The 25,555-nt window shown below is 42.0% G+C and overlaps 1 protein-coding gene across 3 annotated transcripts in view; it reads left to right on the forward strand.

Annotated features, from left to right (window-relative positions):
- The window catches only part of ADAMTS12 (ADAM metallopeptidase with thrombospondin type 1 motif 12), a 292,155-nt gene that overhangs the window by 167,816 nt on the left and 98,784 nt on the right, over window positions 1–25,555 (forward strand). For all 3 annotated transcript variants that reach the window (XM_082724445.1, XM_082724446.1, XM_082724447.1), the window contains 5 exons: window positions 3,319–3,443; window positions 6,964–7,113; window positions 16,591–16,734; window positions 17,310–17,454; window positions 25,213–25,305. In XM_082724445.1, the coding sequence (XP_082580571.1) occupies window positions 3,319–3,443; window positions 6,964–7,113; window positions 16,591–16,734; window positions 17,310–17,454; window positions 25,213–25,305 (657 nt within the window). The remainder of the gene's footprint in view (window positions 1–3,318; window positions 3,444–6,963; window positions 7,114–16,590; window positions 16,735–17,309; window positions 17,455–25,212; window positions 25,306–25,555) is intronic.

The raw sequence follows: 25,555 nt of genomic DNA on the forward strand, positions 1-25,555 counted from the left end.
AACCCTTAAGCCTTAATTCAGATCAGTTATTTTTAAGATATTTAAAAAATACTCTCGTTTTGAAATAATTATAGATGTACATGCAATTAGAAGAAACAGTTCAGGGAATTCCCTTATATCCCTCCCCCATCTTCTGGTGCTAACATCTGGTTTAACTGGAGTATAATATTATAACCGAAAAGTTAATATTTGTACAAACCCTTACCTTATTCAGATTTCATTAGCTTTACCAGCGCTGATGGGGGGGGTGTCTTTCTGTGTACATTTCATTCTATGCAGTTTTAACACATGTAGATTTATGTGACTATTGACACAATACAGAATGGTTTCATCACCAAGTCCCCACATGCTACCCTTTTGTATCCCCCCCTCTGCCTACCAGCCTAACCCCTAGAAAGCCCTAGTCTGTTCTCTGTGTCTAGAATTGTGTCATTTCAAGAATGTTATACAAATGGAATTGTAGAGTATGTGTAACCTCTTGAGATTGGATTGTTTCATTCAGCCTAATTCCCTGAAGATACATCCAAATTGTGTCTTCAAGTATTTGTTCCATTTTATTTTATTTTAATTTTTTAAAAGTATTTTATTTATTTATTTGAGAAAGAGAGAGAGAGTACGAGCAAGAAGAGTTGGCAGAGGGAGAGGGAGAAGCAGACTCCCCACTGAACAGGCAGCCTGATGGCGGGGGTCCACCCCAGGATACCAAGATCATGATCCGAGCCAAAGGCAGATGCCTAACTGACTGAGCCACCCAGGTGTTCCCCTGTTCTGTATTTTAAAGAAACTGTCAAGCTGCTGTCTGCAGAGGCTGTGCCCGTTTCTGTCCTCACCAGCAGTGTTCCTGATGACCAGCTTTAGCACACCTGTCCTCCCCACTCTTCGGGTGCTGCCGCTGCCTTTCATTGCCTTTGTTCGATAGGTCTGGAGTGACAGGCCCTGGAGGTCTTACCTTGGAATTCTCTGATGGCAAAAGATGTTGAATCTGTCTTCACGTGCTTATTTGTCCTCTGTCCATCCTCCTCAGTGAGATGAAACTTTATGTTTGCTTATTTTGTCATTGTTTCTATTGTTGAGTTTTGGGAGATCTTTATGTCTTCTAGGTCTGAGTCTGAATCTTTGTCTTACAAAGATTTCCCTCCACTCTACAGTCATCTTCTCATTGTCTTTGAAGATTTCTCTCATAGGAGAAATTTTTAATTTTGAATGCGGTCCAGTCTTTCAGTTTCCCTTGTATGGTTCGTGTCCTTACTGTCAAGTCTGTGAACCCTTTGGCTAGTCCCAGGTCCCCAAGATTTTCTCCTGTGATTTTTTTTTTTTCCTAAAACTTCCAAGTTTAACATCTTACATTTAAGTCTGTTCCATTCTGAGTCAGTATTTGTGTAAGCGGTGAAGCTGGGATTGAGGCTCCTGTCTTTCAACAGTGTTTGGTCGTTTTCCTGATCCAGAGCTTACACCAGTTCTGCTAGACTTATACCTAAGGATTTCTTCTTCTTTGGAATAATTTTAGATGGTATTATTTTTTAATTCATGTGTATTCTCTCAGAGACCTCCTCGCTCACACACAGAAAACAACAAAAGCCCATAACCAAACAGAAGAAGAAATACAGGATTGAAAACAGACCTCAAAGTGATTGAATTGCAGTTGATGCTTTGTTGAATGCTCGGGCCTCCGGTGTGAAGGGCCTGTACCTGAGGCGCCTCCTCACCAGGCGGGCTACCCGCGGGAGGCGCGCTTCACCTGGAAGCCCTTGTTCTTGGAGCCTTCGATTCCGTATCTGGCCCGATTCACCTTCAGCGAGCTTCTCACGTCTCTGAGGTTTAATTCCTTCTTATTATAAAATGAAACTAACTCTGCTCTCTTAAGGAAAAAATGCCCAGAAGATGCAATTAAATTAAATGAAAGAAGGTATGTGACACATAGTGAAGGTATCTGACACATAGTAAATGATCGGGAAACATTGCTTTCTCTACCCTTCCTTCCTCTCTGCCTTTTCATTTATTTCTCTTTCCTTCCATTCCGACTTTGCCGGTTCCTGATGGCCGGTGGGGGCTGTTGGATCTGGCAGGGCTGCTACTGTAACTAGGGCTTGACAAGATGAGCGGCGGGAGGCTGCCCCCTGTGCCCAGCTAGTCTCCCACAACTCTGCCTCCTCCTCCACCATCTAGCATTCCGCTGGACGATGAAATAGTGAGGATTAGTAAATAGTGAAGTCTGTTTCTTTTATTTAAATTCAGAATGCTTAGCAGCACATGAGTTTTCATGAGTGAAGATGAGCCACCTTTCTGTGTTTCTGTGGTGGTTCATTAGCATACCTGGGACCTGCAGATGCCTTTAACAGGCAACTGCCAGCCTCTCAGGTCTTGTTTGGGGTGTGGGCCTTAACAAAATACAGAACGGTACCGAAGCAGGTTCATGGTTTCATGTAGAGATTGTCTCAAACTCCTTGGACTGAAGCCAGAGTGATAGACTCAGAGCAGGCCAATGGAAGTCGTCATTCTCCAGGTAGAATCCATCTTGTATGAAAGATAGCTTCATACTGAGATCCCAGAGAAATGGGGCAAGTGAAAGGAATGTCTCCTTTAGAAATTCACATGAAGCTGGAGTCCCCCTAGAGCTGATTATCCCTCCCCCTCCTTTTGACAAGTGTTCATCCAGTTAATTTGGAACAAGTCCTCTCCTCCCATCCCCAGTAGTAACTTTGGGCCAAGTGGGTGACTCGGGAACCCTGGGAGTTGCAGGCTGGGGGTGCCCCCTCCAGCATCCTGGTCATTGTCAGACAGCCAGTGATCCTAACTGGTCAGAAGCCTGGAGAGATTATGTCACCCTCTGCCCTTCACCCACGGATGTGAGACCAAAATGGAAACCACGGGCAAGCAAGTGTTGAGTGCAACCCAGCCTTGTAGTTCTCATATAAGGAAGAAGCTTAGTGTTGAATTATTATTATTATTATTATTATTATTGGTAATAGAAATAAAAATGCCTCTTTGGAATTGTACTGGCTTAGGAAGCAGAGAGCTGCAAGATGGAACATCACACAGGTTTTGGTCTTGGCCAGTGTACTTTTAAGTTTTCTTTAAGGGCTACTTGTTCCAGTGATAACTTCTGTCCCGCACTTTTGTCCTTCAGGTTCTTTTAATAAAAGTAATGAGGGTAATGGTGTTGAGAGCAGGGAGGGGCCTTTGCCAAACTCATGCCAAAAAGATGTCTGAGGCGTCCACCCAGATCTTGGCCCAGCTCGGCAGCTTCCAAGGACTTGTGTGATGAGCCCTGAGCACAGGAAACTCAGCTGTGCCCATCTCTTCCTCTTCTTTCTCCAGCAAGGATTGAAAATCACCCACCATGCGGAGAAGACACTGTCCAGCTTCTGTAAGTGGCAGAAGAGCATCAATCCGAAGAGTGACCTCAACCCTGCCCATCATGATGTGGCTGTCCTCCTCACCAGGTACCCTGGAAACTACATGGAGGCCGGGGTCTGCAAAGCAGGGGACTGGTGGGTGGAGAGTTACCTGGTTTTCAAATGTAGGCGTGTCTCTTACTGTTCACTGCTCTGTCATTTTTAAAGGCAGTCCTGTGATCTACGTGACTCCCAAGACCCATACCAGTGAGGGGGCAGTTGGCAAACAGTACAGGAAACTCTCCTTTTTAATAAACTACATCTGCTGGCAAAATGCAGGCCTTTTTCCTATCCTGAAAATGACTTCATTTTTAAAATTGGCTTTTTCATGCAGCTCCATAAGCAATCAGGAAGATTGTTTGCAGATCCTCATTAAAGACTCCTGAGAGTCTTCAGCATGGGGTTTCTGATCCTTTGTTTTATTTTTAAAAACTTTCCCTCTAGTTTAGAAACATGCAACTGTCTCTACAGAAACCAGTCCTCCTGGTAACCCACCCCTGACTGATGCTAAAGACAGAATATAGGCAGCAGGTCTCCCTCGCCTGAATAGGCAGAACTGTTTGCCTACACTTGAAGATAATATTTACCTTTACCCCCATGAAGATAGTATTTTGTTCTGATTACACATAGCCCCTCTGGTACAAAGAAGAACCATCAGCCTTCTAGGATTCTTAGCTGTGAAAGGCTGATAAACTCTTCTGATCATCCCAGGCTCTTGGAGGCTATGTGTGCTCATTGATTCAATAAATGTTTGTTGAATACCTGCTGCGTAATAGACACTATTTTAATCTAGACATATGAAGGTCTTCCATTCATGGGGAAGTATGTTCTCATGGGGGGAACCCCTATGCAGATTCAGAGACACTAAGAAATCCAGGCACGTGTCATGGAGGAGGGTGCTTGGCCTGGCCTTTCAGCCACCAAGAACCTCCTGCACAGAAGGCCCTTGTTTATGTTCTCCCTGGGGAGGACAGGCTGCCCCTGAACACTTGGGCCTGTCATCTCTCCCAGTGCATGGGATGCCTGCAGAGGTTGATAAGCAGCCTTCACTCCAACTATCAGAAGCACTCTTTTGAGTGAAAGTATCAAAACATTGGTTGAATGCAAACAATCTCCAGAGGTTCATATTGGAACCTGTGACATCAGTCAGTCCCCTGGGAGGTAGGTTAATGTGAGTTGGGAAGGTAAGCACAGGGGCCCTGGGAAGCTAGCAAACAGGCAGAAAACACTGAGGACCTGGGCGAGAAGCCATGGAAAGACTTCAGTCCAGGCAGGACCTCTCTGTAGAGAAGAATCCTGGATCTGGGACCACCCTTGGAAGCTGGGTCAGCTCCACCTCTTTTCTTGTCCTTAAAGTAGAAATTATTTCTTCTCTCCTTCTCACATGAAGAAATGAGTGAGTTGAGGATGATTAGCATTTGTGGAGTGTTTGATGTAGCACTGTGCTACATCTCTTAGAATAATCAGCATTCCATTTAATCTCCACAGCAACCCTGGCCATTGACTCCTACTAGCCATTCCCATTTTTCAGAGCGGAAAACTGAGGTTTGGTTATGTCACTTGCCCCAAATCTCATTGCTGTTAACAGGAACAGCTGGGACATGAATCCAGGCAGTTGTACCCTAGTAGTTTAACTATTAGGGTTAGAACAGAGAGACAGCTCTGTTCTAACAGAGCTGGAACAAAGGCCTGGTTTCAATGTATGTTGAACTTCACCAGCTCCTAAACAGTGGAGAGTATTTCAGATTAGAAAACAGGATTTCTCACTCTTGGCATCACTGACATTTTGGCTTGGTTAATTCTTTGTTGTGAAGGGCTGTCCCGTGCATGGAAGTATATTTGACATCATCTCTGGCCCCTCTCCATGAGATGAGAGTAGCACCCACTTCTGAATGTGGCAGCCAAAACTGTCTCCAGATACTGCCTAAATGTCCTGTAGGAGTCGGTGGGTGAGCCAAAGCACCCCCTTCTGGGAACCTCTGTTCTGAAGAAACAGGCAGCACCAGGGAGGGAGGTGTGAGACTTGCCTCCAGAGATCCAGGCTGAGGTCCACTTCAACAGGGTTCTCTATAGAGCTGCATTGAGGAGAAGGTACATTTGCTTGAACATATTTTGGTTTGAGCATACCTTATGAAGTGGGAATAGTATACCGAAAGATGCATGCCAAGCCATCTTTTCTCTTATACTACTCCCAGTATAGGGGTGGGGTGTAGAGCTTATGTGCTTTGGGGAGCATAATCTCCTGGCCTGGAAGACTCCTATCCCTACATTTCTATTATTACCCCCTTGTTTTCTCTTTAGTGCTAGATACTTAGTAGGCATGCAGTGAACAATTGTTTAATGGACCTAACTCCTGTCTTATCACAATGAGAAAGCCAGGGAGTTAGCAATAGACTCCATCTTTTCCCAGCAGCTCCACGCAGGCCTAGACTTTTTGAAAAAAGTGAAATAGTGACCAGTACATCTTGCTGTAGGGGCAGAACAGTGTTTTCTTGATCCTCCCACAGACCCAGCAATTAGTTAGAATGATTGGGCTGTATGATTCAATCTAGCTCTCCAACACAAAACCACCCAACAACTATTACTATGACAGTGGAGATCAGATCTGCCGGGGTACCCTGAGATGGGAGCTGTTTCTCTGTTCTAACCCATTGTCCCAGCTGTTGTCTCCTGAGGAGCTGTTCCCCTCCTGAGGGGAACTGAGGACTCATAGGAGTTTTTGGAGTCTCCATCTTTTCCATGGCCCATTGGAAACAAACAAACAAAAAAACCCAGACCATTTGTTGCCGGAAATGGTACCCACACTAGCCCAGTGAGTTGAAGATCTGTAACTAAATGAAGTTCAGAGCCTTGTTAGCATTTGTGCTAATTATTCTCGGCAAAGAGCTCTTTTTGAATTGAAGAAAACCAAAAGACTAGTTAATTCTTGTCCTTGACTGAAATAATGCGCACAAACATATGGGAGCACGTTTTTACATTTAAAGACTATAACCAGTATTTTTTTGAGATCCAAGGAGTTTTTATTTGTATAGGCATTCCTTCCCATATGCCATGTTGTTAGCATAGTGGGGCTGCAGAGACAGCTGATTTGAGCTCCAGATGGATTGATGAGACCAACTGCCTGTTTTCGTGAATAAGCAGAAGTTCTCAGGAGAATTTTGAGCACAGATCTCAGAAAGATATACTTGAAAACCTTCGGCCACTGCTCGTTGTCCTAACTTTGTATAAAAGTTCAAATAATCTTAAATTTTCCATCAAATCCTTCTCTTTTGGTCCACACAATGTAATTTGGCCTCTTGGGATTAAGGCAGAAGCAACTCAAAATAAAACATTTGTCATATTTTCCTACATTTTTAAGGTGTTACTGAGATTTAGTAATTAAGAAGTGAAATCAGAGTAATCTTGTGAATGCAGAATTACCCCGCTATATTTGTATGGACTTTTAAAAACAATTTTAATCATGCTTCCCAGACCACACTGAATGTGAGTTAATACCCAGATTTTTTTCCAGAAGGGTTTTTTCAGATGTTTCTTTGCAAGCTTATGCATCTCTGTTCTCTGCTTTCAGAAAAGACATCTGTGCTGGTGTCAATCGCCCCTGTGAGACCTTGGGTCTGTCCCACCTGTCTGGAATGTGCCAGCCTCATAGGAGCTGTAACATCAATGAAGACTCTGGACTCCCTCTGGCTTTCACAATTGCCCATGAACTTGGACACAGGTAAAGGGCTAAGGAAACAGAGATCTCCTTGCCATGTTCATGTACCATGTGGGTAGAAAGAAGGGAAAGTCCCTTAAATGGATCATCGGGAGTTGGGTTGTGCTGCATCTTGAGACTCATTCTCCCAAACTTCTGCTTCCTCACCTGTAAAGTAGGGACCATCATGTGCTTCAAAGATTTCTGTGTCTTTTATTCCCTGACCATTCATGCCTGTCTACATCACAGAACCAAAGAGGCTACTACAGTTCTCTAAATTAGACTGGATGGAGCACAGACAAGGACAAAAGCTGTAACTCACTTGATGAATTCAGAAATAACAATCCCTGTTTAGTTCTTACGGAATAGTAATAATATTAATATCACTTAAAAGTCACAAACATGAACATTTTTCACCTTTACTTTATGTCATACGCTTTGTGTTGTGTTATTGAATCCTCTCAAGAACCTTATAAAACAGCTACTATTGTTAACCCCATTTTACTCATATGCATTAAAGGAACACATTGAATAAAGCAGAGATTTAAAACTGCCATCAACTGGAAAAGACCATCAAGCAAACGTCGGTGAGCAGGATGTACATTTGTCTCAATAATGAGTGAATTTGATTAGGTGAATTCATAGAAGGCAGATTGCAGAATGTTTTGAGTGAAGAGAGAATGAGGATTTTGGATATTCCAGGCCTGGCCTCTGGTCTGGGCTTTCTCATCTTTTTTCTCATGTAATACTGGAAGTTTTCAAAAATACTTTTACCTGCAGGACAAAACTAGAGTATCGGCTTGGAAGTTGGGAAAAGTGAGTGCTTACTCTGGCTTTCCATCAGCCAATATTATTACCTTAGATAATTCCCAATACCTCTGCTCACCAGCTCCCTCATCTGTGAAGCGAGTAGGTTGAACAAGGCAATTTCTTAGGTATTGTCATTTTTTAGATTATTACCAAAAAGCCCTGGGAGATAAAGGTGTTATGTTTTAGTATCCTTAGTTATCAGAAATTTAAAGACAAAGAGGTTAAGTGACTTGCTTATACAGGTAATTAACGATCGGAGAGAGAAGGCTAGATGTTGAAAAGACTAGGCTGTAGTAGTTGGCATGCTGATAATAAAACTTGACAAAATGAAAGCTATTCTCATGTAGAAACATAGATATCCTCTGTCCTGATATGTGAAAGGATATATTCCCTGCAGCCTCCAGTCAAGTCTTTGGTGTCAGTAGCATCTGCTGGCTAAGTAATGCTAATAAATATAATGAGGTCAAACTGAGAAATGACTGCTCAAGGCCTTCCCCGAGTGGTATACTCAAGGTAAAGAAAAATTGAGAAGACTTGCTTGATAAAAGGTGCTCACAAATGCTCATTACTTCTGTTTAAAGAATGGATTTCTTATATGTTCAACTTAATCTGGCTGTATAAAAGGCGTCAGAAATAAGCTAAGCAGATTCTACAAAATCAGATTTGCTTCAATTTTTGACACAATCATTGGCATGATTATCTGGACATGGACCTATGATTTTTGTGAGCAAGACTACAAAGCCAAGGCCATAAAGCCAAGGGCAAGTATGATCCTTTCAGAGTTTAGAAATTCTCCAATAAATGTAAAAACCTCTTAGTAACGTTACTTGAGCACTATTTCCCTGAATTCTTGGAAACAGAGTTGTAGATGTTTACTGGTTATCAGAAGTGGTAGGTTATCTAACAGAATTGAACTGGGTCACTATCTGAATTGATTTAATATTTTGATATTTGTCCTCTAAATGTCAAGGATCTGTGCTGTGATTGCTGATGGCTGCTTCTGATTCACAGAGGTAAAAACAAAGTTGTGGGCAGCCATTGTGGTTGTACTTCTCCATGTTGTAAGCCTCCACGCCCCTGCCTTTAACTGGAGTGTCTTCTGGAGAACTTAAAGGACCAGCACCCTTTTCTCCCCCTATTCACCTTTCTTTTTCCCTTTGAGAGCCAGACAATAAAGAATAGGACTTTTGAAAGTAATTGCACATATGGGGAGAATTAGAAAGTAACCACATATGCCCAGATAGATTCAGAAAAGACCTGAGAAGACCTTAAATTTTTACCTCAGTTTGCTCCTTGGCATAAACACAACCTATAACTAAGATGATTAATAATAATAATGATAATAATGATTGGGGTGCCTGATTGGCGTGGGTTAAAGCCTCTGCCTTCGGCTCAGGTCATGATCCCAGGGTCCTGGGATCGAGCCCCGCATCGGGCTCTCTGCTCAGCAGGGAGACTGCTTCCTCCTCTCTCTCTGCCCACTTGTGATCTCTGTCTGTTAAGTAAATAAATAAAATATTTTAAAAAATAATAATGATAATAGTAATAATAACAATAATAAAAACAGCAAACCCTAAGGAAGAAGAACATGATTTTTAGAGTTTCCACATTAATAGATTCAAATGTTCACTTTCCCCTACACACAAAAATCCCAAAACATGCAAAGAATCAGGGAAGTATGGCCAATTCAAAGGAAAAATAAATCATTAGAAATTGTTCCTAATGGCAGATTTATTACACAAAGATTTTAAAACAAGTGCCTTAAAGATGCTCAGAGAACTAAGGAAGATATGGATAAAACCAAGAAAATGATGTATGAACAAAAATAGAATATCAGTAAAGAGATAGAAAATCTAAAAAGAAAACCAAGATGAAATTTTGAAGCTAAAAAACAAAAAGTACAATCAGTGTAATAAAAAATTAACTAGAGGAAATCATTGGCAGGTTTGAGTAGGTAGAATAAACACCAACGAACTTGAAGATAGGACAATGTAAATGATCAAGCCTGAAGAACAGATAGAAAAAAGAGTACAGTTTTAGCCAGTGCAATAAGACAAGAAAAAAAAAAAAAAAGACAACAGGTTGGGAAGATATATAACTAGCTTTATTTGCAGATAATATAATTGTATCTGTAGAAAACCCCAAAGAATCTATGTAAACACACAGACTAGAAAAATAAGTTCACAGGGTACAATAGAGTCATAAAAATCACATTTTTATATACTGATCATGAATAGGTGGATATTGAAATTAAAAATGCAGTAACCTTCATGATCACTCAAAAGTATGATATTTTTACATACATGATTATATACTTTTAAAGCTAACAAAACATGTACAGGACTTGTATGCTGAAAACTACATAACACCAAGGAAAGAATGAGAGATCTAAATAAATGGAAACATATACTCTGTTTATGAATTGGAAGATTCAACATGATAAAGATGGAATTCTCCTGAAATAAATATATAAGTTTAATGATATTTCTACCAAAACTGCAGTAAGATTTTTTTTAATATAGAAAATTATTCTAAAATGTATGTGGAAAGGCAAAGTAACTAGAATAAGTTTTCAAAATAGTTTGAAAAAGAATAACAAAATGGGAGGAATCAGTCTACAAGATTTCAAAAATTATTATACAACTTCAGTAACAAAGATTGTGTGGTTTGGGCGGAGGGAGAGACGCAAACATCAATGGAATCAATCAGAGAAGTCAAAAATAGTGCAAAACAAATATAACTGATTTCTTGACAAAGGTATAAAAGCAGTTCAATGGAGGAAAGGTGGCCTGTTAAAGAAAGGTACTGAAGGAATTGGACATCCATAAGCAAAATTTTAAAAAATATAAAATGAACCTCTACTTAAGTATCACACCATCTGCAAAAATTATCTTGAAGTAGACACAAACTTAAATGTAAAATGTACAACTAAAAAACTTTCAGGACATAAAGAGGAGAAAATTTTCAGTATCCAGGGCTAGGCAAAGAGCTTCTAAACTTGACATCAAATGTGCATTCCATAAATGGAAACATTAAAAATTGTACTCTTCAAAATTAAAACAAAAACAAAAACAAAAACAAAAACTTTTGACTCTTTTAAGAGGATGAAAAGACAAGCCACAGCCTAGGAGAAAATACTTGCAAATCCTATGTAATGACTTGAACAGTGTTCTTCACTAATCCAAGGCTACTTGGAATTTCAAAATGTAACCTGTTTTAGAAATAGGGTCTTTGCAGATGTTGTTGGTTAAAAATTCTGAGATGTAATCAGACTAGTTTCAGGCTCGCCCTAGACCCAGGAACTGGAAAGGGAGATTTGGACACAGAGAGATCAAAGAGAAGAAGACCAGGCACAGTCGGAGGCAGAAGTTCAAGTCTTGATCCCAGAAGTCAAGGAAGCCTGCACTGAGCAGGAGCTGGAAGAGGCAAGCACAGATTCTCCCCTGGAGCCTTTGAAGTGTTCATAGTACTGCTGACCTGTTGATTTCAGACTTCTATCCTCCATGACTGTGAGAGAAGTAGTTACTGTTATTTAAGCCCCCGAGCTTACAATAATTTTTATGGTAGTTCTAGGAAAAGAATTCACCATATATCAATAGGACCAGCATCTAAAATACATAAACAGCTATCAAAACTCACTAGTAATAAGACAAATAGTAATTAGAAAATGGACAAAAGACCATTTTACCAAATTTCACCAAAAAGGATATATGGCAAATAAGCACTTGAAAGTATATTCAAGATCATTAGCTATCAGGGAAATGAAAATTAAGACCATGATGAGATATCACAACACACCAATCAGAATGACTAAAACTAGAGTGGTGACACCAAATGCTGGCAAAGGTCGCAGAGGAACTGTATCGTTCATGCATTACTGGTTAGAAAGTAATATGGTTTGGGCACTATAGAGAACAGGTTGCCAGTGTTTTGAACAGTAGACTACCATATGGTTCAGTACTCTTGAGCATTTATCCTGGAGAAATGAAGTCACACAAAAAACTGTATATGAATGGTTATAGAAGCTTAATCTTAATAGCCCAGAATTGGAAACCATCCAACGGTGGTGTTGACCTAACAGAGTGAATGGTTACTAAACTGGGACAGACGCCCTAAAAGAAAGGAACCAATGATGCATGTAGTGACCTGATGAATCTTCAAAGAGTTACACTCCATGAAAGAAAGCCAATCCCCACAGTTACATCCTGTGTGATATATGACTGACATGTCAAAATTACCGAAATGGTGGTTTTAGTGGCTGCCAGGGCTTCAGGATGAACGGGGGTGGGAAGGAAGAGAGTGTGACTGTAAGTGCAACAGGAGAGATCCTTGCGGTGACCAGAGCTCTGTGTCTTGATGGTATCTACATCAGTACCTCGTTGTGTTAGTGGATTATGGTTTTACAGTGTGTTATCTTGGGGGAAAAGTGCGGGATGGGTACAGAGGACCTCTTCGTTTCTATTTCTTAAAACTGCAGCTGAACTTACAATTATCTCAAAATGAAAAGTTTAATTAAAAAAAAAAGACATTGGGCCATGTACAGATGACCTAAATAAAACAATGTCATTTATTTTTTAATTAAAATTTTTTCATTTGAGTATAGTTGACACACAATGTTACATTTTCCAGGTATATAATATAGTGATTCAGCTTCTCTATACTTTATGCTCTGCTCAGCACAAATGTAGTGTATCTGTCACCACACAACCCTACTACACTATCATTGGCTGTATTCCCTGTGTTGTACTGTTGATTCTCACGACTTACTCGTTCCGTCCCTGGAAGCCTGTATCTGCTGCTCTCCTTTGCCCATTTCGCCCACCCCCAACCCCTTCTCTTCTGGCAACCACCAGTTTGTTCTCCATATTTCCATGTCTGATTCTGCTTTTTGTTTGTTTATTCATTTGCTTTTTTAGATCCCACATATAAGTGAAATATACAGTATTTGTCTGACTTATTTCATTTAGCATAATGTTGTCTAGGTCCATCCATGTTGTTGCAGATGTTAAGATCTCATTCTTTTTTATGCCTGAGTAACAGTCCCTTATATGTATACACACACCATGTCTTCTTCATCCATTGTCTATAGATGGACACTTAGGTTGCTTCCATAACTTGGCTATGGTAAATAATGTTCCAGTAAACATGGGGAGCATATATCTTTTTGAATTGGTGTTTTCATTTTCTTTGAGTAAATACCCAGTAGTGGAATTACTGGATCATGTGGTATTTCTGTTTTTAAAGAACTGCCATACTGTTTTCCACAGTGGCTGTACTGATTTACATTCCCACCAACATTGCCCGAGGCTTCCTTTTTCCCTACATTTTCCCTACATTCTCATCAAACTTGTTATTTCTTGTTTATTTTTTATTGTTGTTGTTGTTGTTTTTATTTTAGCCATTCTGACCAGACTGAGGTGATCTCTCACAGTGCTTTTGATTTGCATTAAAATGCTGTCTTTATTTGGCAAAAAAAGTTCAGGGTCACTGGTAAAAGTATACAACACATAAGCTTGAGTTTGAATGATGGGAAAAAAAATGCTTTAGTAAAACACAAAACCAAACCAGAGAAGACTTTAAGAGCTTCCTAAGAAACTTTTGCTTCTGGCCAATGATACTTCTGAGGTATTTAGTTCTTTCTTTAGTTATATAGTTCTAATTATCTGTGGACCAAACAGAGAAACTGGAAAGTTCAATGAAAGGGCCTGAGGCAGCTCAAAAACAAAAATGAAAACTGTGATAAACCAGTATCCCCAAAGACACTCATTATAGTTTAGTAACATAGATACCCCATTGTTTCTTGGAAACATGATTTGTTTCATTACCGATTATGTGTGATGCAAAATAGAAAGTAAAATTAACTAACTTGTGTTGTGGCCTTATGTGAATAATTTCCCTTTTGAGAGAAAACTTTTTGAAAATCTGTATATGAGGACCCTGGATTATATCAGTCATTTATACCTGAGTTCTCTTACTACCTTCCTTAGGCTCCACAGATATGTTACCAAAAACGAAGGTAGAGTTCCAGGAGGAAATTTAAAAACTTATCTGAGACCTAGCATCCTTTTCTTTTAAGTAATGAAAATATCACGATATATAGATACACACCTAAAAGCCAATATTCACCCAATATTTCTCTTCTGCTTCTGGATTTCATTAGAGACCTTTGCATGTTACATACATGAAATCGGTACTTCCTCAATCAGCTTGGAAAGCACACAATCACGCTTATCATGGTTTTTGTCTTCTGCACCATGAAATGAATCACAAGTCACAGGAACAAAAGGTAGAACATAAGGAATACAGTCCAGGATGTTGTAATAATGATGTAACTGGACAGATAGTAGCGAAACTTACAGTGAGCGGAGCCTAATATAGAAACTTGTCAAATCACTAAGTCGTGCATCTGAAACCAATATACCATTGTGTCCCCTATACTCAGATTAAAAAGAAAAAGAAGAAGAAAAGGTAAGGAATAGCCATCAAATGAAACCCTGAAACCCAGCCAACGAACTTACTATTTCACAGCTGTAATTCGGCAAACTCATCTAACAGAGGTGAAGCCGGTGAATCCAACAGCCCAGCAAGTTGTGGGAGACTGGGGAGGGCTTCGTACTCCCAACTGCTCTTCAGCGTCCATCCCATCTGCTGGAACGGAGCTTCCTGGAAACATTCTATGACCCCATGTGCTTTCCTTGGCCTTCATTTATCACTGGCCCACTGTGCTCATGTGGCAGGGGGGCCCCACACATCTAGACATAGTAGACACAGTCCAGAGGGACACTTGTTAGTGGCACTGCTTTTCTCCCATAACATGGGGGCACAGAGAGGTGACAAAGCTGGAGGGGGAAATCCTTTAGTGAATTAAAAACTTGAGGTAGAGCAGGAGCCCCTGGGTGGCTCAGTTGGTTAAGTTTCTGACTCTTGATTTCGGCTCAGGTCATGATCTCAGGGTGATGAGACTGGGCTCTGTGCTCAGTGGGGAGTCTACTTGAGATTCTCTCTCTCCCTCTCTCTCTCAGCCGCCCCTCTGCATGTGTGTATGCTTTCGTTCAAATAAATTAATCCTTTAAAAAGGAAATAAAACCTTTCGATAGAACAAAAAGAGCTTTAAGGGAACTGATATGTTTTGAATGTAGGTTTGAATCCAACCAGTGTATAGGGTATGGCTGTGTGGTTCTGGAATTAGACTATCCGATGCTAGAAAAACCACTATACGTGCATATTTTCAAACCATGCCTACAGTTCAGTGTTTTACTGATTATTGGGAAGGTGAGCTTGTGGCCCACCTGAGCAGGGTAAGAATAGGGTTTGTGGCCCATAAGAGTGGGGTAAGAATAGATTTAAGCGAGGGTAGGGAAGGCCTGCTTTGCAATAAAAGCTTTCACTGAGTCACATTAGTGGCTGAGTGAGAACAGTTCTGTAGATTAATTCCCTGATTCCTTTGTGAATTTTGTATTTATCTGGAATGTGATCAAAGTCCGTAAGGAAGTCGGTAACATCATAACACATTAAGCAAAATACAAGAAACCTCTAAATCCCCCTAGACGGTTCTCTGTGAGAGTTGCTAATGTGGATTGGGAGATTGTATTCAAGTCACATGTGAGCTTGCCTGTCAGGGTGGTTGAATTTCACTAGCGGAGTCAGAGGTCACCCTTCCCCTCTGTTCAGATTTGGAAATTTGAGCCAACCTCGCCGCGTCGCAAGTGCGCCAGTGAAGAGAGTTCTTGGGGAGCCTCTGCAGGTGTCTTGGGGCAATCCTGAGGACTCAGCTTATAAACAGACTCTGAGTCCGCTTCCTTCCCCGACGCCCTTTCACGTGGCGAACGAGCTCTGTCGGGGCATTCAGGGCTGCTGTACCTGCTCAGCCACGGCAGCGGGAGGCCGGCAGCAGAGGAGCAGGACGAGGGTAAGGACACTGACGGAGCAGCACATGCTGCGGAAGACCTGGTTTTACCTCTCACGAGCTGTGCGATGTTTGAGAAGCTCCACAAGGATCAAGGCAGCAGTAAAGGACTTCCATGAGTCCCCGAGTCCTGATTCTATGCCAGGCCCTTGCTAAGTAGTTTTCAGACTCTTCCATTCAGATCGGACCCCAACGCCGTGATGACCTCTGCGTTTTCCAGGGGAGGAACTCCTAGATCACGAAGTGGAAAGCTGGCAGCCTCCAGATGATCTGTCTGTGAACCCCCTGCTCCGACCCCTCCTGGGAGGCCTCCCTAACGTCTCCCATCTTGGAGGACGCCCATGACAATACTCAAAAGAAAATCAGTCACTCAAAGTTTGTGGCCTCGGACGAAGTCTCTCCTAGGCTTTCCCTTTTGTGCCCTTCTGTACAGGATAATGAAAAGAGGAGAAGGAAGGTTTGGGTGTTTTGTGCTTCAGCTGCTAAAGCAAGAGGAAGACCGCTTGAGGCGGGATTTGCCCTCCTTACTCCAGACTCCTGGAAAGCCGAACTGGGAGCTCTCAGCCAAACACAGGTTTTTGAATTAACCACGTGGTTCCCATGGTTGTAGAAGCTGAAAGCATCTCCTGCGCCTTTTAGTTCAAAGTCAGCTGTCCCTGTCCAGGGAGAGCCTCACTTTGTAAACAGGTGCATTCGGTACAAAGTGGCTCTCGTGGAGGGACTGGGGTTGCGCCCTGTTTCATACCCGCCTCCTTAATACTCCTGCGCCTTCTGCCTTCTTGCAGCTTCGGCATCCAGCATGACGGGAAAGAGAATGACTGTGAGCCCGAGGGCAGGCACCCGTACCTCATGTCCCGCCAGCTCCAGTACAATCCCAGCCCACTGACCTGGTCCAAGTGCAGCAAGGAGTACATCACCCGCTTCCTGGAGTAAGTGGCAGCATGTTTCGGGGCAGCCTGACCTGGTGCTCTTTAAACCGGAAGTCCCTTGGAGTTTCACCCTAGGCCTGGAAAAGTCTCCGTTCCTCTCCCAGATCTTTGCATCAGGGTGGCATCAGAAGGGGGTGGATTTTGCTTCTGCTTTCCGCCCCCGAGTTGTTGGTGGGACCTGTCTTCCAAGCACAGCCCAGTGAATTTCCCATCCCCCTGCTTGCCCTGCTTGCAGTGGGCAGAGCAGGCACTTTAGATCTGAGTGTGTAAGTCCCCCACACTGGCAGGAACAGCTGGCATATGTTACGAGTGGTCACTGAAACCCCTTTGATGATTTTATTTTGCTCTCCCACTTGTATTTCCTGGCTCACGGCTGAAGTAATAGTCTGGGGTATGCTTTGATTTCCTGTTCGGCCATTCCTATCTTGGGCCTAGAGGGTTCTATGCCTTGTGGCAATAAATTTGTCTTGAAGGACAAAGGGTAAATCACAGGAATAGAAGGTTTCTGTTGAATAAAAGACTAAGACAAAGGAAATCATAAGCAACTGTTCTCCTTTTTGATAATTTGTTTTCAGCCGGGGCTGGGGGTTTTGTCTTGATGATATCCCCCAAAAGAAAGGCTTGAAGTCCAAGGTCATTGCCCCTGGAGTGATCTATGATGTTCACCATCAATGCCAGCTGCAGTATGGCCCCAATGCCACCTTCTGCCAGGAAGTAGAAGTAAGTGTTGGGTATCTTGGTGCCTCTGGTGGGTGGGCGCTGGACTTGAGATCTCCAGCATGCTAAAGAAAGGGCCAGGGAAAAAGCTGGTAGTCCAAAGAGCCCGACACAGAAATGGAAACCTATTCATGGTATGACGTTTGTAAGGCAGTATATATGAAGTCAGAATCATTTACATTCCTTGATCCTGCCTCCTTGGTATTCTTGGTATCTATTGCTCTGCCCACAGCAAACCTTTGCAAGTGGGTGCTGGTGAAGAACATTTTATAGTGATTTTCAGGAATCACAGTGATTCACGCCTGTAGACTCCATAGCAACCTAGAGTCGCTCCCTTTCCTGAATTTCCCATCTGGTTGTAGAGAACCCCCAGATCCCAAGGTAAAAATAAGTTTCATCCCAATTCATTCTCCTCCTTAATTTTTAATATCCAAATGTGCATTTTTTAAAAAGATTTTGTCTATTTATTATTTGAGATGGAGAGAGAGAGAGAGTGTGTGGCTGTTGGGGGAGGGGCGGCAGGGAGGAGTAGAGAGGGAGAGAGAAGCGGACTCTATGCTGAGCACGCAGCCTAATGTGGGGCTCAATTCCACCACCCTGAGATCACAGTCCGAGGGGGAATCAAGAGTCTGATGCCTAACCGACTGAGCCACCCAGGCACCCCTCAATATCTAAATGTTAAGTCAAGCCCTGACTTTTAGCCTCCGAAAGAGTTTGTGGTTCTGCCCTGCCATCTTCATTCCCACTGTTACTGTCTTGATTCAGTCTTCGATTTTCTTTCCTGGCAATTGTAATTCCCTCCTACCTAATCACCTCCCCATTCAAATTGTTGCTTAGGTTATTTCAAAACAATGCAGATCTAACCACAGCTCTGCTCTGCTCTGTCTAACTCCTTTGTGTGGCATTCCTTTGTGATCTGAAATGGGCAATCCTCTGAAAGCGTCCCTTTCAGAGCGAAGGTGCCGGTGTTAACACATAGACGTGGGCCTGGCAAGGCTTGAACCCCACCCTGATTCGGTGCTGGGTACGGAGTGAGATGAAAAAGAGAAGCCCTCAGTAATTAATAGGATAAGTTCTCTGACTTTGAGGAGCTTGTGGTCTTGTGGAGGAGGCAGACTGAATCATTTCAATATAGTGAGATAAATACACAGAAAGATTATGCTGAGTGAAATAAGTCAAGCAGAGATAGTCAATTATTATATAGTTTCACTTACTTGTGGAGCATAAGGAATAGCACAGTGGACATTAGGAGAAGGAAAGGGAAAGTGAGTTGGTAGAAATCGGAGGGGGAGACAAACCATGAGAGACTATGGACTCTGAGAAACAAACTGAGAGTTTTGGAGAGGAGAGGGGATGGGGAGTTGGGAGGGCCTGGTGGTGGGTATTATGGAGGGCACGTATTACATGGAACACTGGATGTGGTGCATTAACAATGAATCTTGGAACACTAAAAAAACTAAATTAAATTAAAAAAAAAAAGACATGTAGAAAGACCTTTCGAGGAGGAAGTAACTGTGCTTAAACACAGTGAACAAGACTTGTGCTCTCTTCGGCAGCACTTATACACAGTGAACAAGACTTAATAGAGAAGGTAAAGTTGATGCAAAACCCCTCACCCCTCACTGGTTCCCAAGTTACTCCAACTCTACCTCCTGAATATCTCTAAAATCTCACTCGTCCAGGTGACTGCAGTAGTTCTCCTACTGCTCTCCTTTCCTGGAATTTGACTGCTTCTCTCAACGCTGATCCGTCTCCCAAAATGCAGCCAAAGTGACCTTTATAACTGGAAATTGGATTTTGCTCCTCTGATGAAAATATTTCAGTCTCCCTATTCCTGACGATAAAGTTTAAATTCTCTAAAATGGCTTAAAAGAGGCCTCAGGATTCATCCCATCTCTTGTTGTCTGGCCTTATCTCTTAAAATATTGTTTTGATTCTCCATTCTGTAATCCAGAATTCATTCTTTCTTTCTCTTTCTTCCTTCCATTCTTTTCTTTTCTTCCTATTCTTTCTTCTCTTTTTTTTTCTTTTCTTTCCTATTATGTTACATTAGTCACCATGCAGTACATCATTAGTTTTTTTAATTAATTCATTTATTTTCAGAAAAACAGTATTCATTATTTTTTCACCACACCCAGTGCTCCATGCAATCCGTGCCCTCTATAATACCCCCCACCTGGTACCCCAACCTCCCACCCCCCCTGCCAATTCAAACCCCTCAGATTGTTTTTCAGAGTCCATAGTCTCTCATGATTCACCTCCCCTTCCAATTTCCCCCAACTCCCTTCTCCTCTCTAACACCCCTTGTCCTCCATGGTATTTGTTATGCTCCACAAATAAGTGAAACCATATAATTGACTCTCTCTGCTTGACTTATTTCACTCAGCATAATCTCTTCCAGTCCCGTCCAGGTTGCTACAAAAGTTGGATATTCATCCTTTCTGATGGAGGCATCATAATCCATAGTGTATATGGACCACATCTTCCTTATCCATTCTTATCAATATCTGTTGAAGGGCATCTTGGTTCTTTCCACAGTTTGGCGATCGTGGCCATTGCTGCTATAAACATTGGGGTACAGATGGCCCTTCTTTTCACGACATCTGTATCTTTGGGTTAAATACCCAGGAGTGCAATGGCAGGGTCATAGGGAAGTTCTATTTTTAATTTCTTGAGGAATCTCCACACTGTTCTCCAAAGAGGCTGCACCAACTTGCATTCCCACCAATAGTATAAGAGGGCTCCCCTTTCTCCACATCCTCTCCAACCCATATTGTTTCCTGTTTTGTTAATTTTGGCCATTTTAACTGGTGTAAGGTGATATCTCAATGTGGTTTTAATTTGGATATCATTAGTTTTTGATGTAGTGTTCCATGATTCACTGTTTGTGTACAACACCCAGTGCTCTGTGCAATATGTGCCCTCAATATCCATCACCAGACTCATCCACCCCCCTACCCCACTGCCTTCTGAAATCCTCAGTTGGTAACCCAGAATTCTAATCACATCTATGTTGGTCTTTATCACTAATCTTCCATATCTTGGGACCTTGCCTTCATATTTTTTGGCCCTTTATATTTCTGCATTTTGTGTAATTTATCTTTTGACTCACTAGGTCTCTCTTCAGATACATCTACTCCTCTGTGTAAGCTGTCTGTTGACTTTTTAACCTCATTTACAGTATTTTTTTTAACTTGTGACAGTCTGTTTTTCTAAATTTTCTCTGATGTATGGTTTCTAGTTTCTCATTCAAAATGATCTTTTATTTTTTAATCATATTTGAGACATTTATAATTTATGTTGTATAATTCCAGTGTCCAAAGTCTATGTGGAACTATTTCTCCTATTTGGAGTTTTTCCTAGGTCTCTCTTACTAGAGATTATTTCCTTGTCTTGATTTTTTTTAATTAATTAAGTTATTTATTTATTTTCAGCATAACAGTATTCATTGTTTTTGCACCACACCCAGTGCTCCATGCAATCCGTGCCCTCTCTAATACCCACCACCTGGTACCCCAACCTTCCACCCCCCGCCCCTTCAAAACCCTCAGATTGTTTATCAGAATCCATAGTCTCTCATGGTTCACCTCCCCTTCCAATTTCCCCCAACTCCCTTCTCCTCTCTAACTCCCCTTGTCCTCCATGCTATTTTTGTTTTTAATTGTGAGCGCTTTGTCATGAAACTTCCTATCAGGTTATTCTTTAAGGCTTAGTTGGCTGGCAAACTCATCCAGAGAGAATTTGGGCTCAATTAAAATAAGTTATTGGTTGGATGTTGTTTGACTGCAAGTATTGTGTGAGGGCCATTGTGGGTACAAACTCTTGGGGGTAACATTTACCACGACTTTTAGAGTTAAAATCGAAACAGACACATGTCCCAGCTGTGTCCCCGGGTTCACACAAGGCTAATTCATCCTTTCACACAAGGGCTAGTCTTTTGGGATTATGGTCTTTGTGAGGTCTCCAGTCCAACTTTCCAGGCAACGCAGGCCCAGGTTATTGTCTCTACTACTCAGGTGACTGTTAAAACAAAAGTCTAAGTGACCAGGTTTGTATGTTTAGATCTCCAAAATTTTTGCAACATTTTCAGCCTCTGAGGATTTCTCTTACTTTCTTGCCAACTCAGGAATGCATTTAAAATATTTTTATCCACAATTTTAGATGTGTACAAAGGTAAGGATTTTCCAGGGAATCCTGCGGTTTTCTGCAAACACACCACCCTGGCTCTCTCTGGTCAGTTACTGGTTCATGCTCTGTGCTTATCTGTATACTGAACAGTCTCAACCCCTAAAAGTGCTGGGGGTCCCCCACTACCTCTGTATGTGCTGGTTCCTTTGCATCATCCCTCCTGCTCTTCTTTGGAGCTCAGCTTGGACATTCACATTCTATCCTGTGCTTTCCTGGACAAAGACTTTATTTACTTGACAGAGAGAGAGAGAGATCACAAGTAGGCAGAGCAGCAGGCAGAGAGGGAGGGGGAAGCAGGCTCCCCACTGATCAGAGAGTCTCATGTGAGGCTCCATCCCAGGACCCTGAGATCATGACCTGAGCCGAAGGCAGAGGCTTAACCCTCTGAGCCACCCAGGTGCCCCCGGACAAAGACTTTATTAGATGATATTAGAGTTGCTTTCTACTTGTCTGTGCCCTTCCCTACTTTATGTGAGCTCTCTGAAGGAACTTTTATTCTCAACATTCAGCAGGGCCTGGCCCATAGGTAAATAGATAATGGAAGGAAGACTTGAGATAAACGAATGAAGACTTCAGACTCCTGCATATTACAGCCAAGATAACCTAATCCTTTTCAGTAAAGAAAAAAGCAAAAAACAAAAAATTTAAAGTACCAGAGAATACAATATCAACTTTCTTTGTTAAAACCTTTTTTTTATCTTGAAAGAGTTTACAACTCAAAAAACCTACATCATCTTTATAAATATAAGAAAGGTTAAAAAACATCTTCAGGGGGAGAAAACTAAAGAAGGGAGTGATAGGCACATTGAGGCGGATGAGGAGAAAACCAGAGGGCCTTGATTTTAACTTAACATCCCGTGGCAACAGATGATGACCTGCACCCCTGAAGCAAGGCAGGGAGTTGGAAGTGAGACCCTTACACGAATCCAGGGGACTTGAGGAGCTGTGGTTCAGTGGGGGTGGTGGCGGCTAGAAGAACACATTGGCAACAAAGGTAGATGGCAGAGAAGCATCTTTTACCTCAGCTTGGGTTTTGAGGTGGAGGGGTGCTGGTGGATAACTTTCTCCCTAGAAAATACTTGACCACAGTCAATACTTATTTTTTTAATTAATTTATTTATTTTCAGCCTAACAGTATTCATTATTTTTTCACCACACCCAGTGCTCCATGCAATCCATACCCTCTATAATACCCACTACCTGGTACCCCAACCTCCTACCCCCCTGCCATTTTGAGTTCAAATTTATACTGTCTTACGGTTGTAATGGAGGTTAGCTAGAAGAAAGGCAGGCAGGGGCAAGGCCCACTCCCGTCCCCCAGGAAACTACTATTAAAAGGAAAAAGACCCCATCCTATTATTCTCCACCACCCTGAAAGGAGTTCTCTACCCCTTCCCATGTGAACAGCTCCCTGACAGGTAGATGAGCATGTGGAAAAAAACCTGATTGGATGACAGGTGGGTGCATGGAGGGTTAATCATATGAAGACAGCTGGCCAACAATCTTATAAAAACCTCTAGATTTAAATGCCAAAATAGCAACCGTCTTGGGTCGCCTCCATCTTTGGGAGCGTTTATCACCAATATACAGCCTTGCTGCCCACCACTCTTCGTCTGGTCTGCCTTTTCATTGTTTGAAGTGGTGTGACCAAGAACTGCAGGTACTAAAGGAAAAGAAATCCTGAAACAGAGAAACTCTATGCCAAAAAAAATTCAAATAAACATATTTCTGACCTAGTAAAGCAATGGGATGCCTGGTAGAAAGAAAGATTAAAAACCTGCCTTGAAAAAAACAATGCTCAGCTAAAACGCACAAAAATCTCTAATAGATAAAGCTTTTGATTAGGTGAATTCATCATTTAGCTTCTAATTCAAAATTTAAGACAATCTACAGTTAAGTAAAGAAAGATAAATAAGAAAGATAATAAATCCAAATGACTTTGGATAAATGAATATTTTAGATAAGGATAATAAAATGAATACATGAAAGAGGAGTTACATTTGAGAAAAAGGAAAAATACACCAGAAGGTATTGGTAAGGTAGATATGAAATACAGTTACAGCCTCTAGAAATGAAAAATATGGTCATTGATTTTAAATTCAGTGTGTGGGTTAAACAGCAGATTTGACACAGTTGAAAAGAAAATCAGTCAGCTGGAATTTAGAGCTCAGAAAATTACTTCCTATCTCTCTTGAGTATTTCTCAGAGGTGTTTAAAGGAGAGGCTGGTCTTTTCCTGATAGAAATCCAGACTTTTTCAACTTTTATATACAAGAAAAGTGAGAGTTAGAAAATATAAGTGAAGTTGAGATGTGAAAGACAGAATGGCAAGGCTCATCACCAACAGTTTAGAGGTCTGGGAAGGAGAGAATAGTGGTAATCAGGGAGAGACAAAATTTAGAGAGATCCAGACTGAGAATTTTCTAAACTGTGTAAAAATGTGAAATCTTATTTTAGAAAACATTGAATCTAGAACATAGTTAAATAGAGGGAATGGTGAATGATGGGTGGATAGAAGAAAGATTAAAAGGTGGATGGGAGCAGTGGAGCCATTTCTGGTGATCTGTAAGACTCTTGTCAACCTTCCCTTGTTCTTACTGTAAGAGGAGAAACAATAGGGAAAACCCATTTCACTCCCTGGCACATTAAGCAAGGGGGCTACTTTGGGTCATAAGTAAATAAGCTTGGGCTGGCTAAGTGCAATAGTTTCTTTTTCCTTCAGTGAACAGGCTCAAGTTATAACCACCCAACTGTTTGTAATCAGAGTCCTTCGTGCATGGTTTGTATTGGCCTTTGATAGCTACTGTCCCCAATTACCCTGCCTGAGGTCAGTGATACTATGTCACTCATTTAGAAACTGGCCTCAACTGCTAGGAAATGTGTTTTATCTCCTGTTTTCTTTTTTTTTTTTTTTTTTTTTTTTTTTTTTTAAAGATTTTATTTATTTGTCAGAGAGAGAGCGAGCGAGAGCGAGCACAGGCAGACAGAGTGGAAAGCAGAGTCAGACAGAGAAGCAGGCTCCCTGCGGAGCAAGGAGCCCGATATGGGACTCGATCCCAGGACGCTGGGATCATGACCTGAGCCGAAGGCAGCCGCTCAACCAACTGAGCCACCCAGGCGTCCCTATCTCCTGTTTTCTTATTGCTTAGTAGACCATACCACTGTGTAGGACTGATGACAAAGCCCAAATTAAGTTTGAATCAAGAGTTCTTGAATAATTACTTTTTTTTTTAGAGTTTTATTTACTTACTTGACAGAAAAAGAGAGCACAAACGTGGAGGAGGGTCAGAGGGAGAACCAGGCTCCCCATGGAACCAGGCTTCCCCATGGAAGCCCAACATGGGCCGCGATCCTAGCACACTAGGATCATGACCTGAGCCTAAGGCAGACGCTTCACAGACTGAGCCCCCCAGGTGCCCCACTAATGATCACTTTTTATCACTCTTGCTCACTAGTAACAACAGCATTATTGTGAGTCTGTGGGTGACCAAGTGTGTCTTTCACCATCACTGTAGAGTGCTTTTGTACAAATTTTGAAAATCCCAAAGAGTAGAGTTTCACGTTTGTTTTCCAGAATGTCTGCCAGACCCTGTGGTGCTCAGTGAAAGGCTTTTGTCGCTCTAAGCTGGACGCTGCCGCAGATGGGACACGGTGTGGTGAGAAGAAGGTGACGTGTCGGGCTGAGGGAGGAAGGTGGTGGGAGGGCGGTGGGCACAAGGTTCTTGGGAGGAACAGGGAGAGAGCCCTGGAGAGCAGCTGTCTGGGTGAATGGAGGTCACACAGTCAGACTAGCCAGGGAAAAGGATTCTATCTCCATGATGCCTTTTGAGCCTTCCCTGGAAACTGTGGAGAGAGGGCTGAGGCCCAGTTCCACACCTCACTTGCAAAACATCCATCCCAACTTTGCTGGATGAATG

Source organism: Mustela nivalis (genome assembly GCF_964662115.1).
Source record: "Mustela nivalis genome assembly, chromosome: 3".
Taxonomy (NCBI): Eukaryota; Metazoa; Chordata; class Mammalia; order Carnivora; family Mustelidae; genus Mustela; species Mustela nivalis.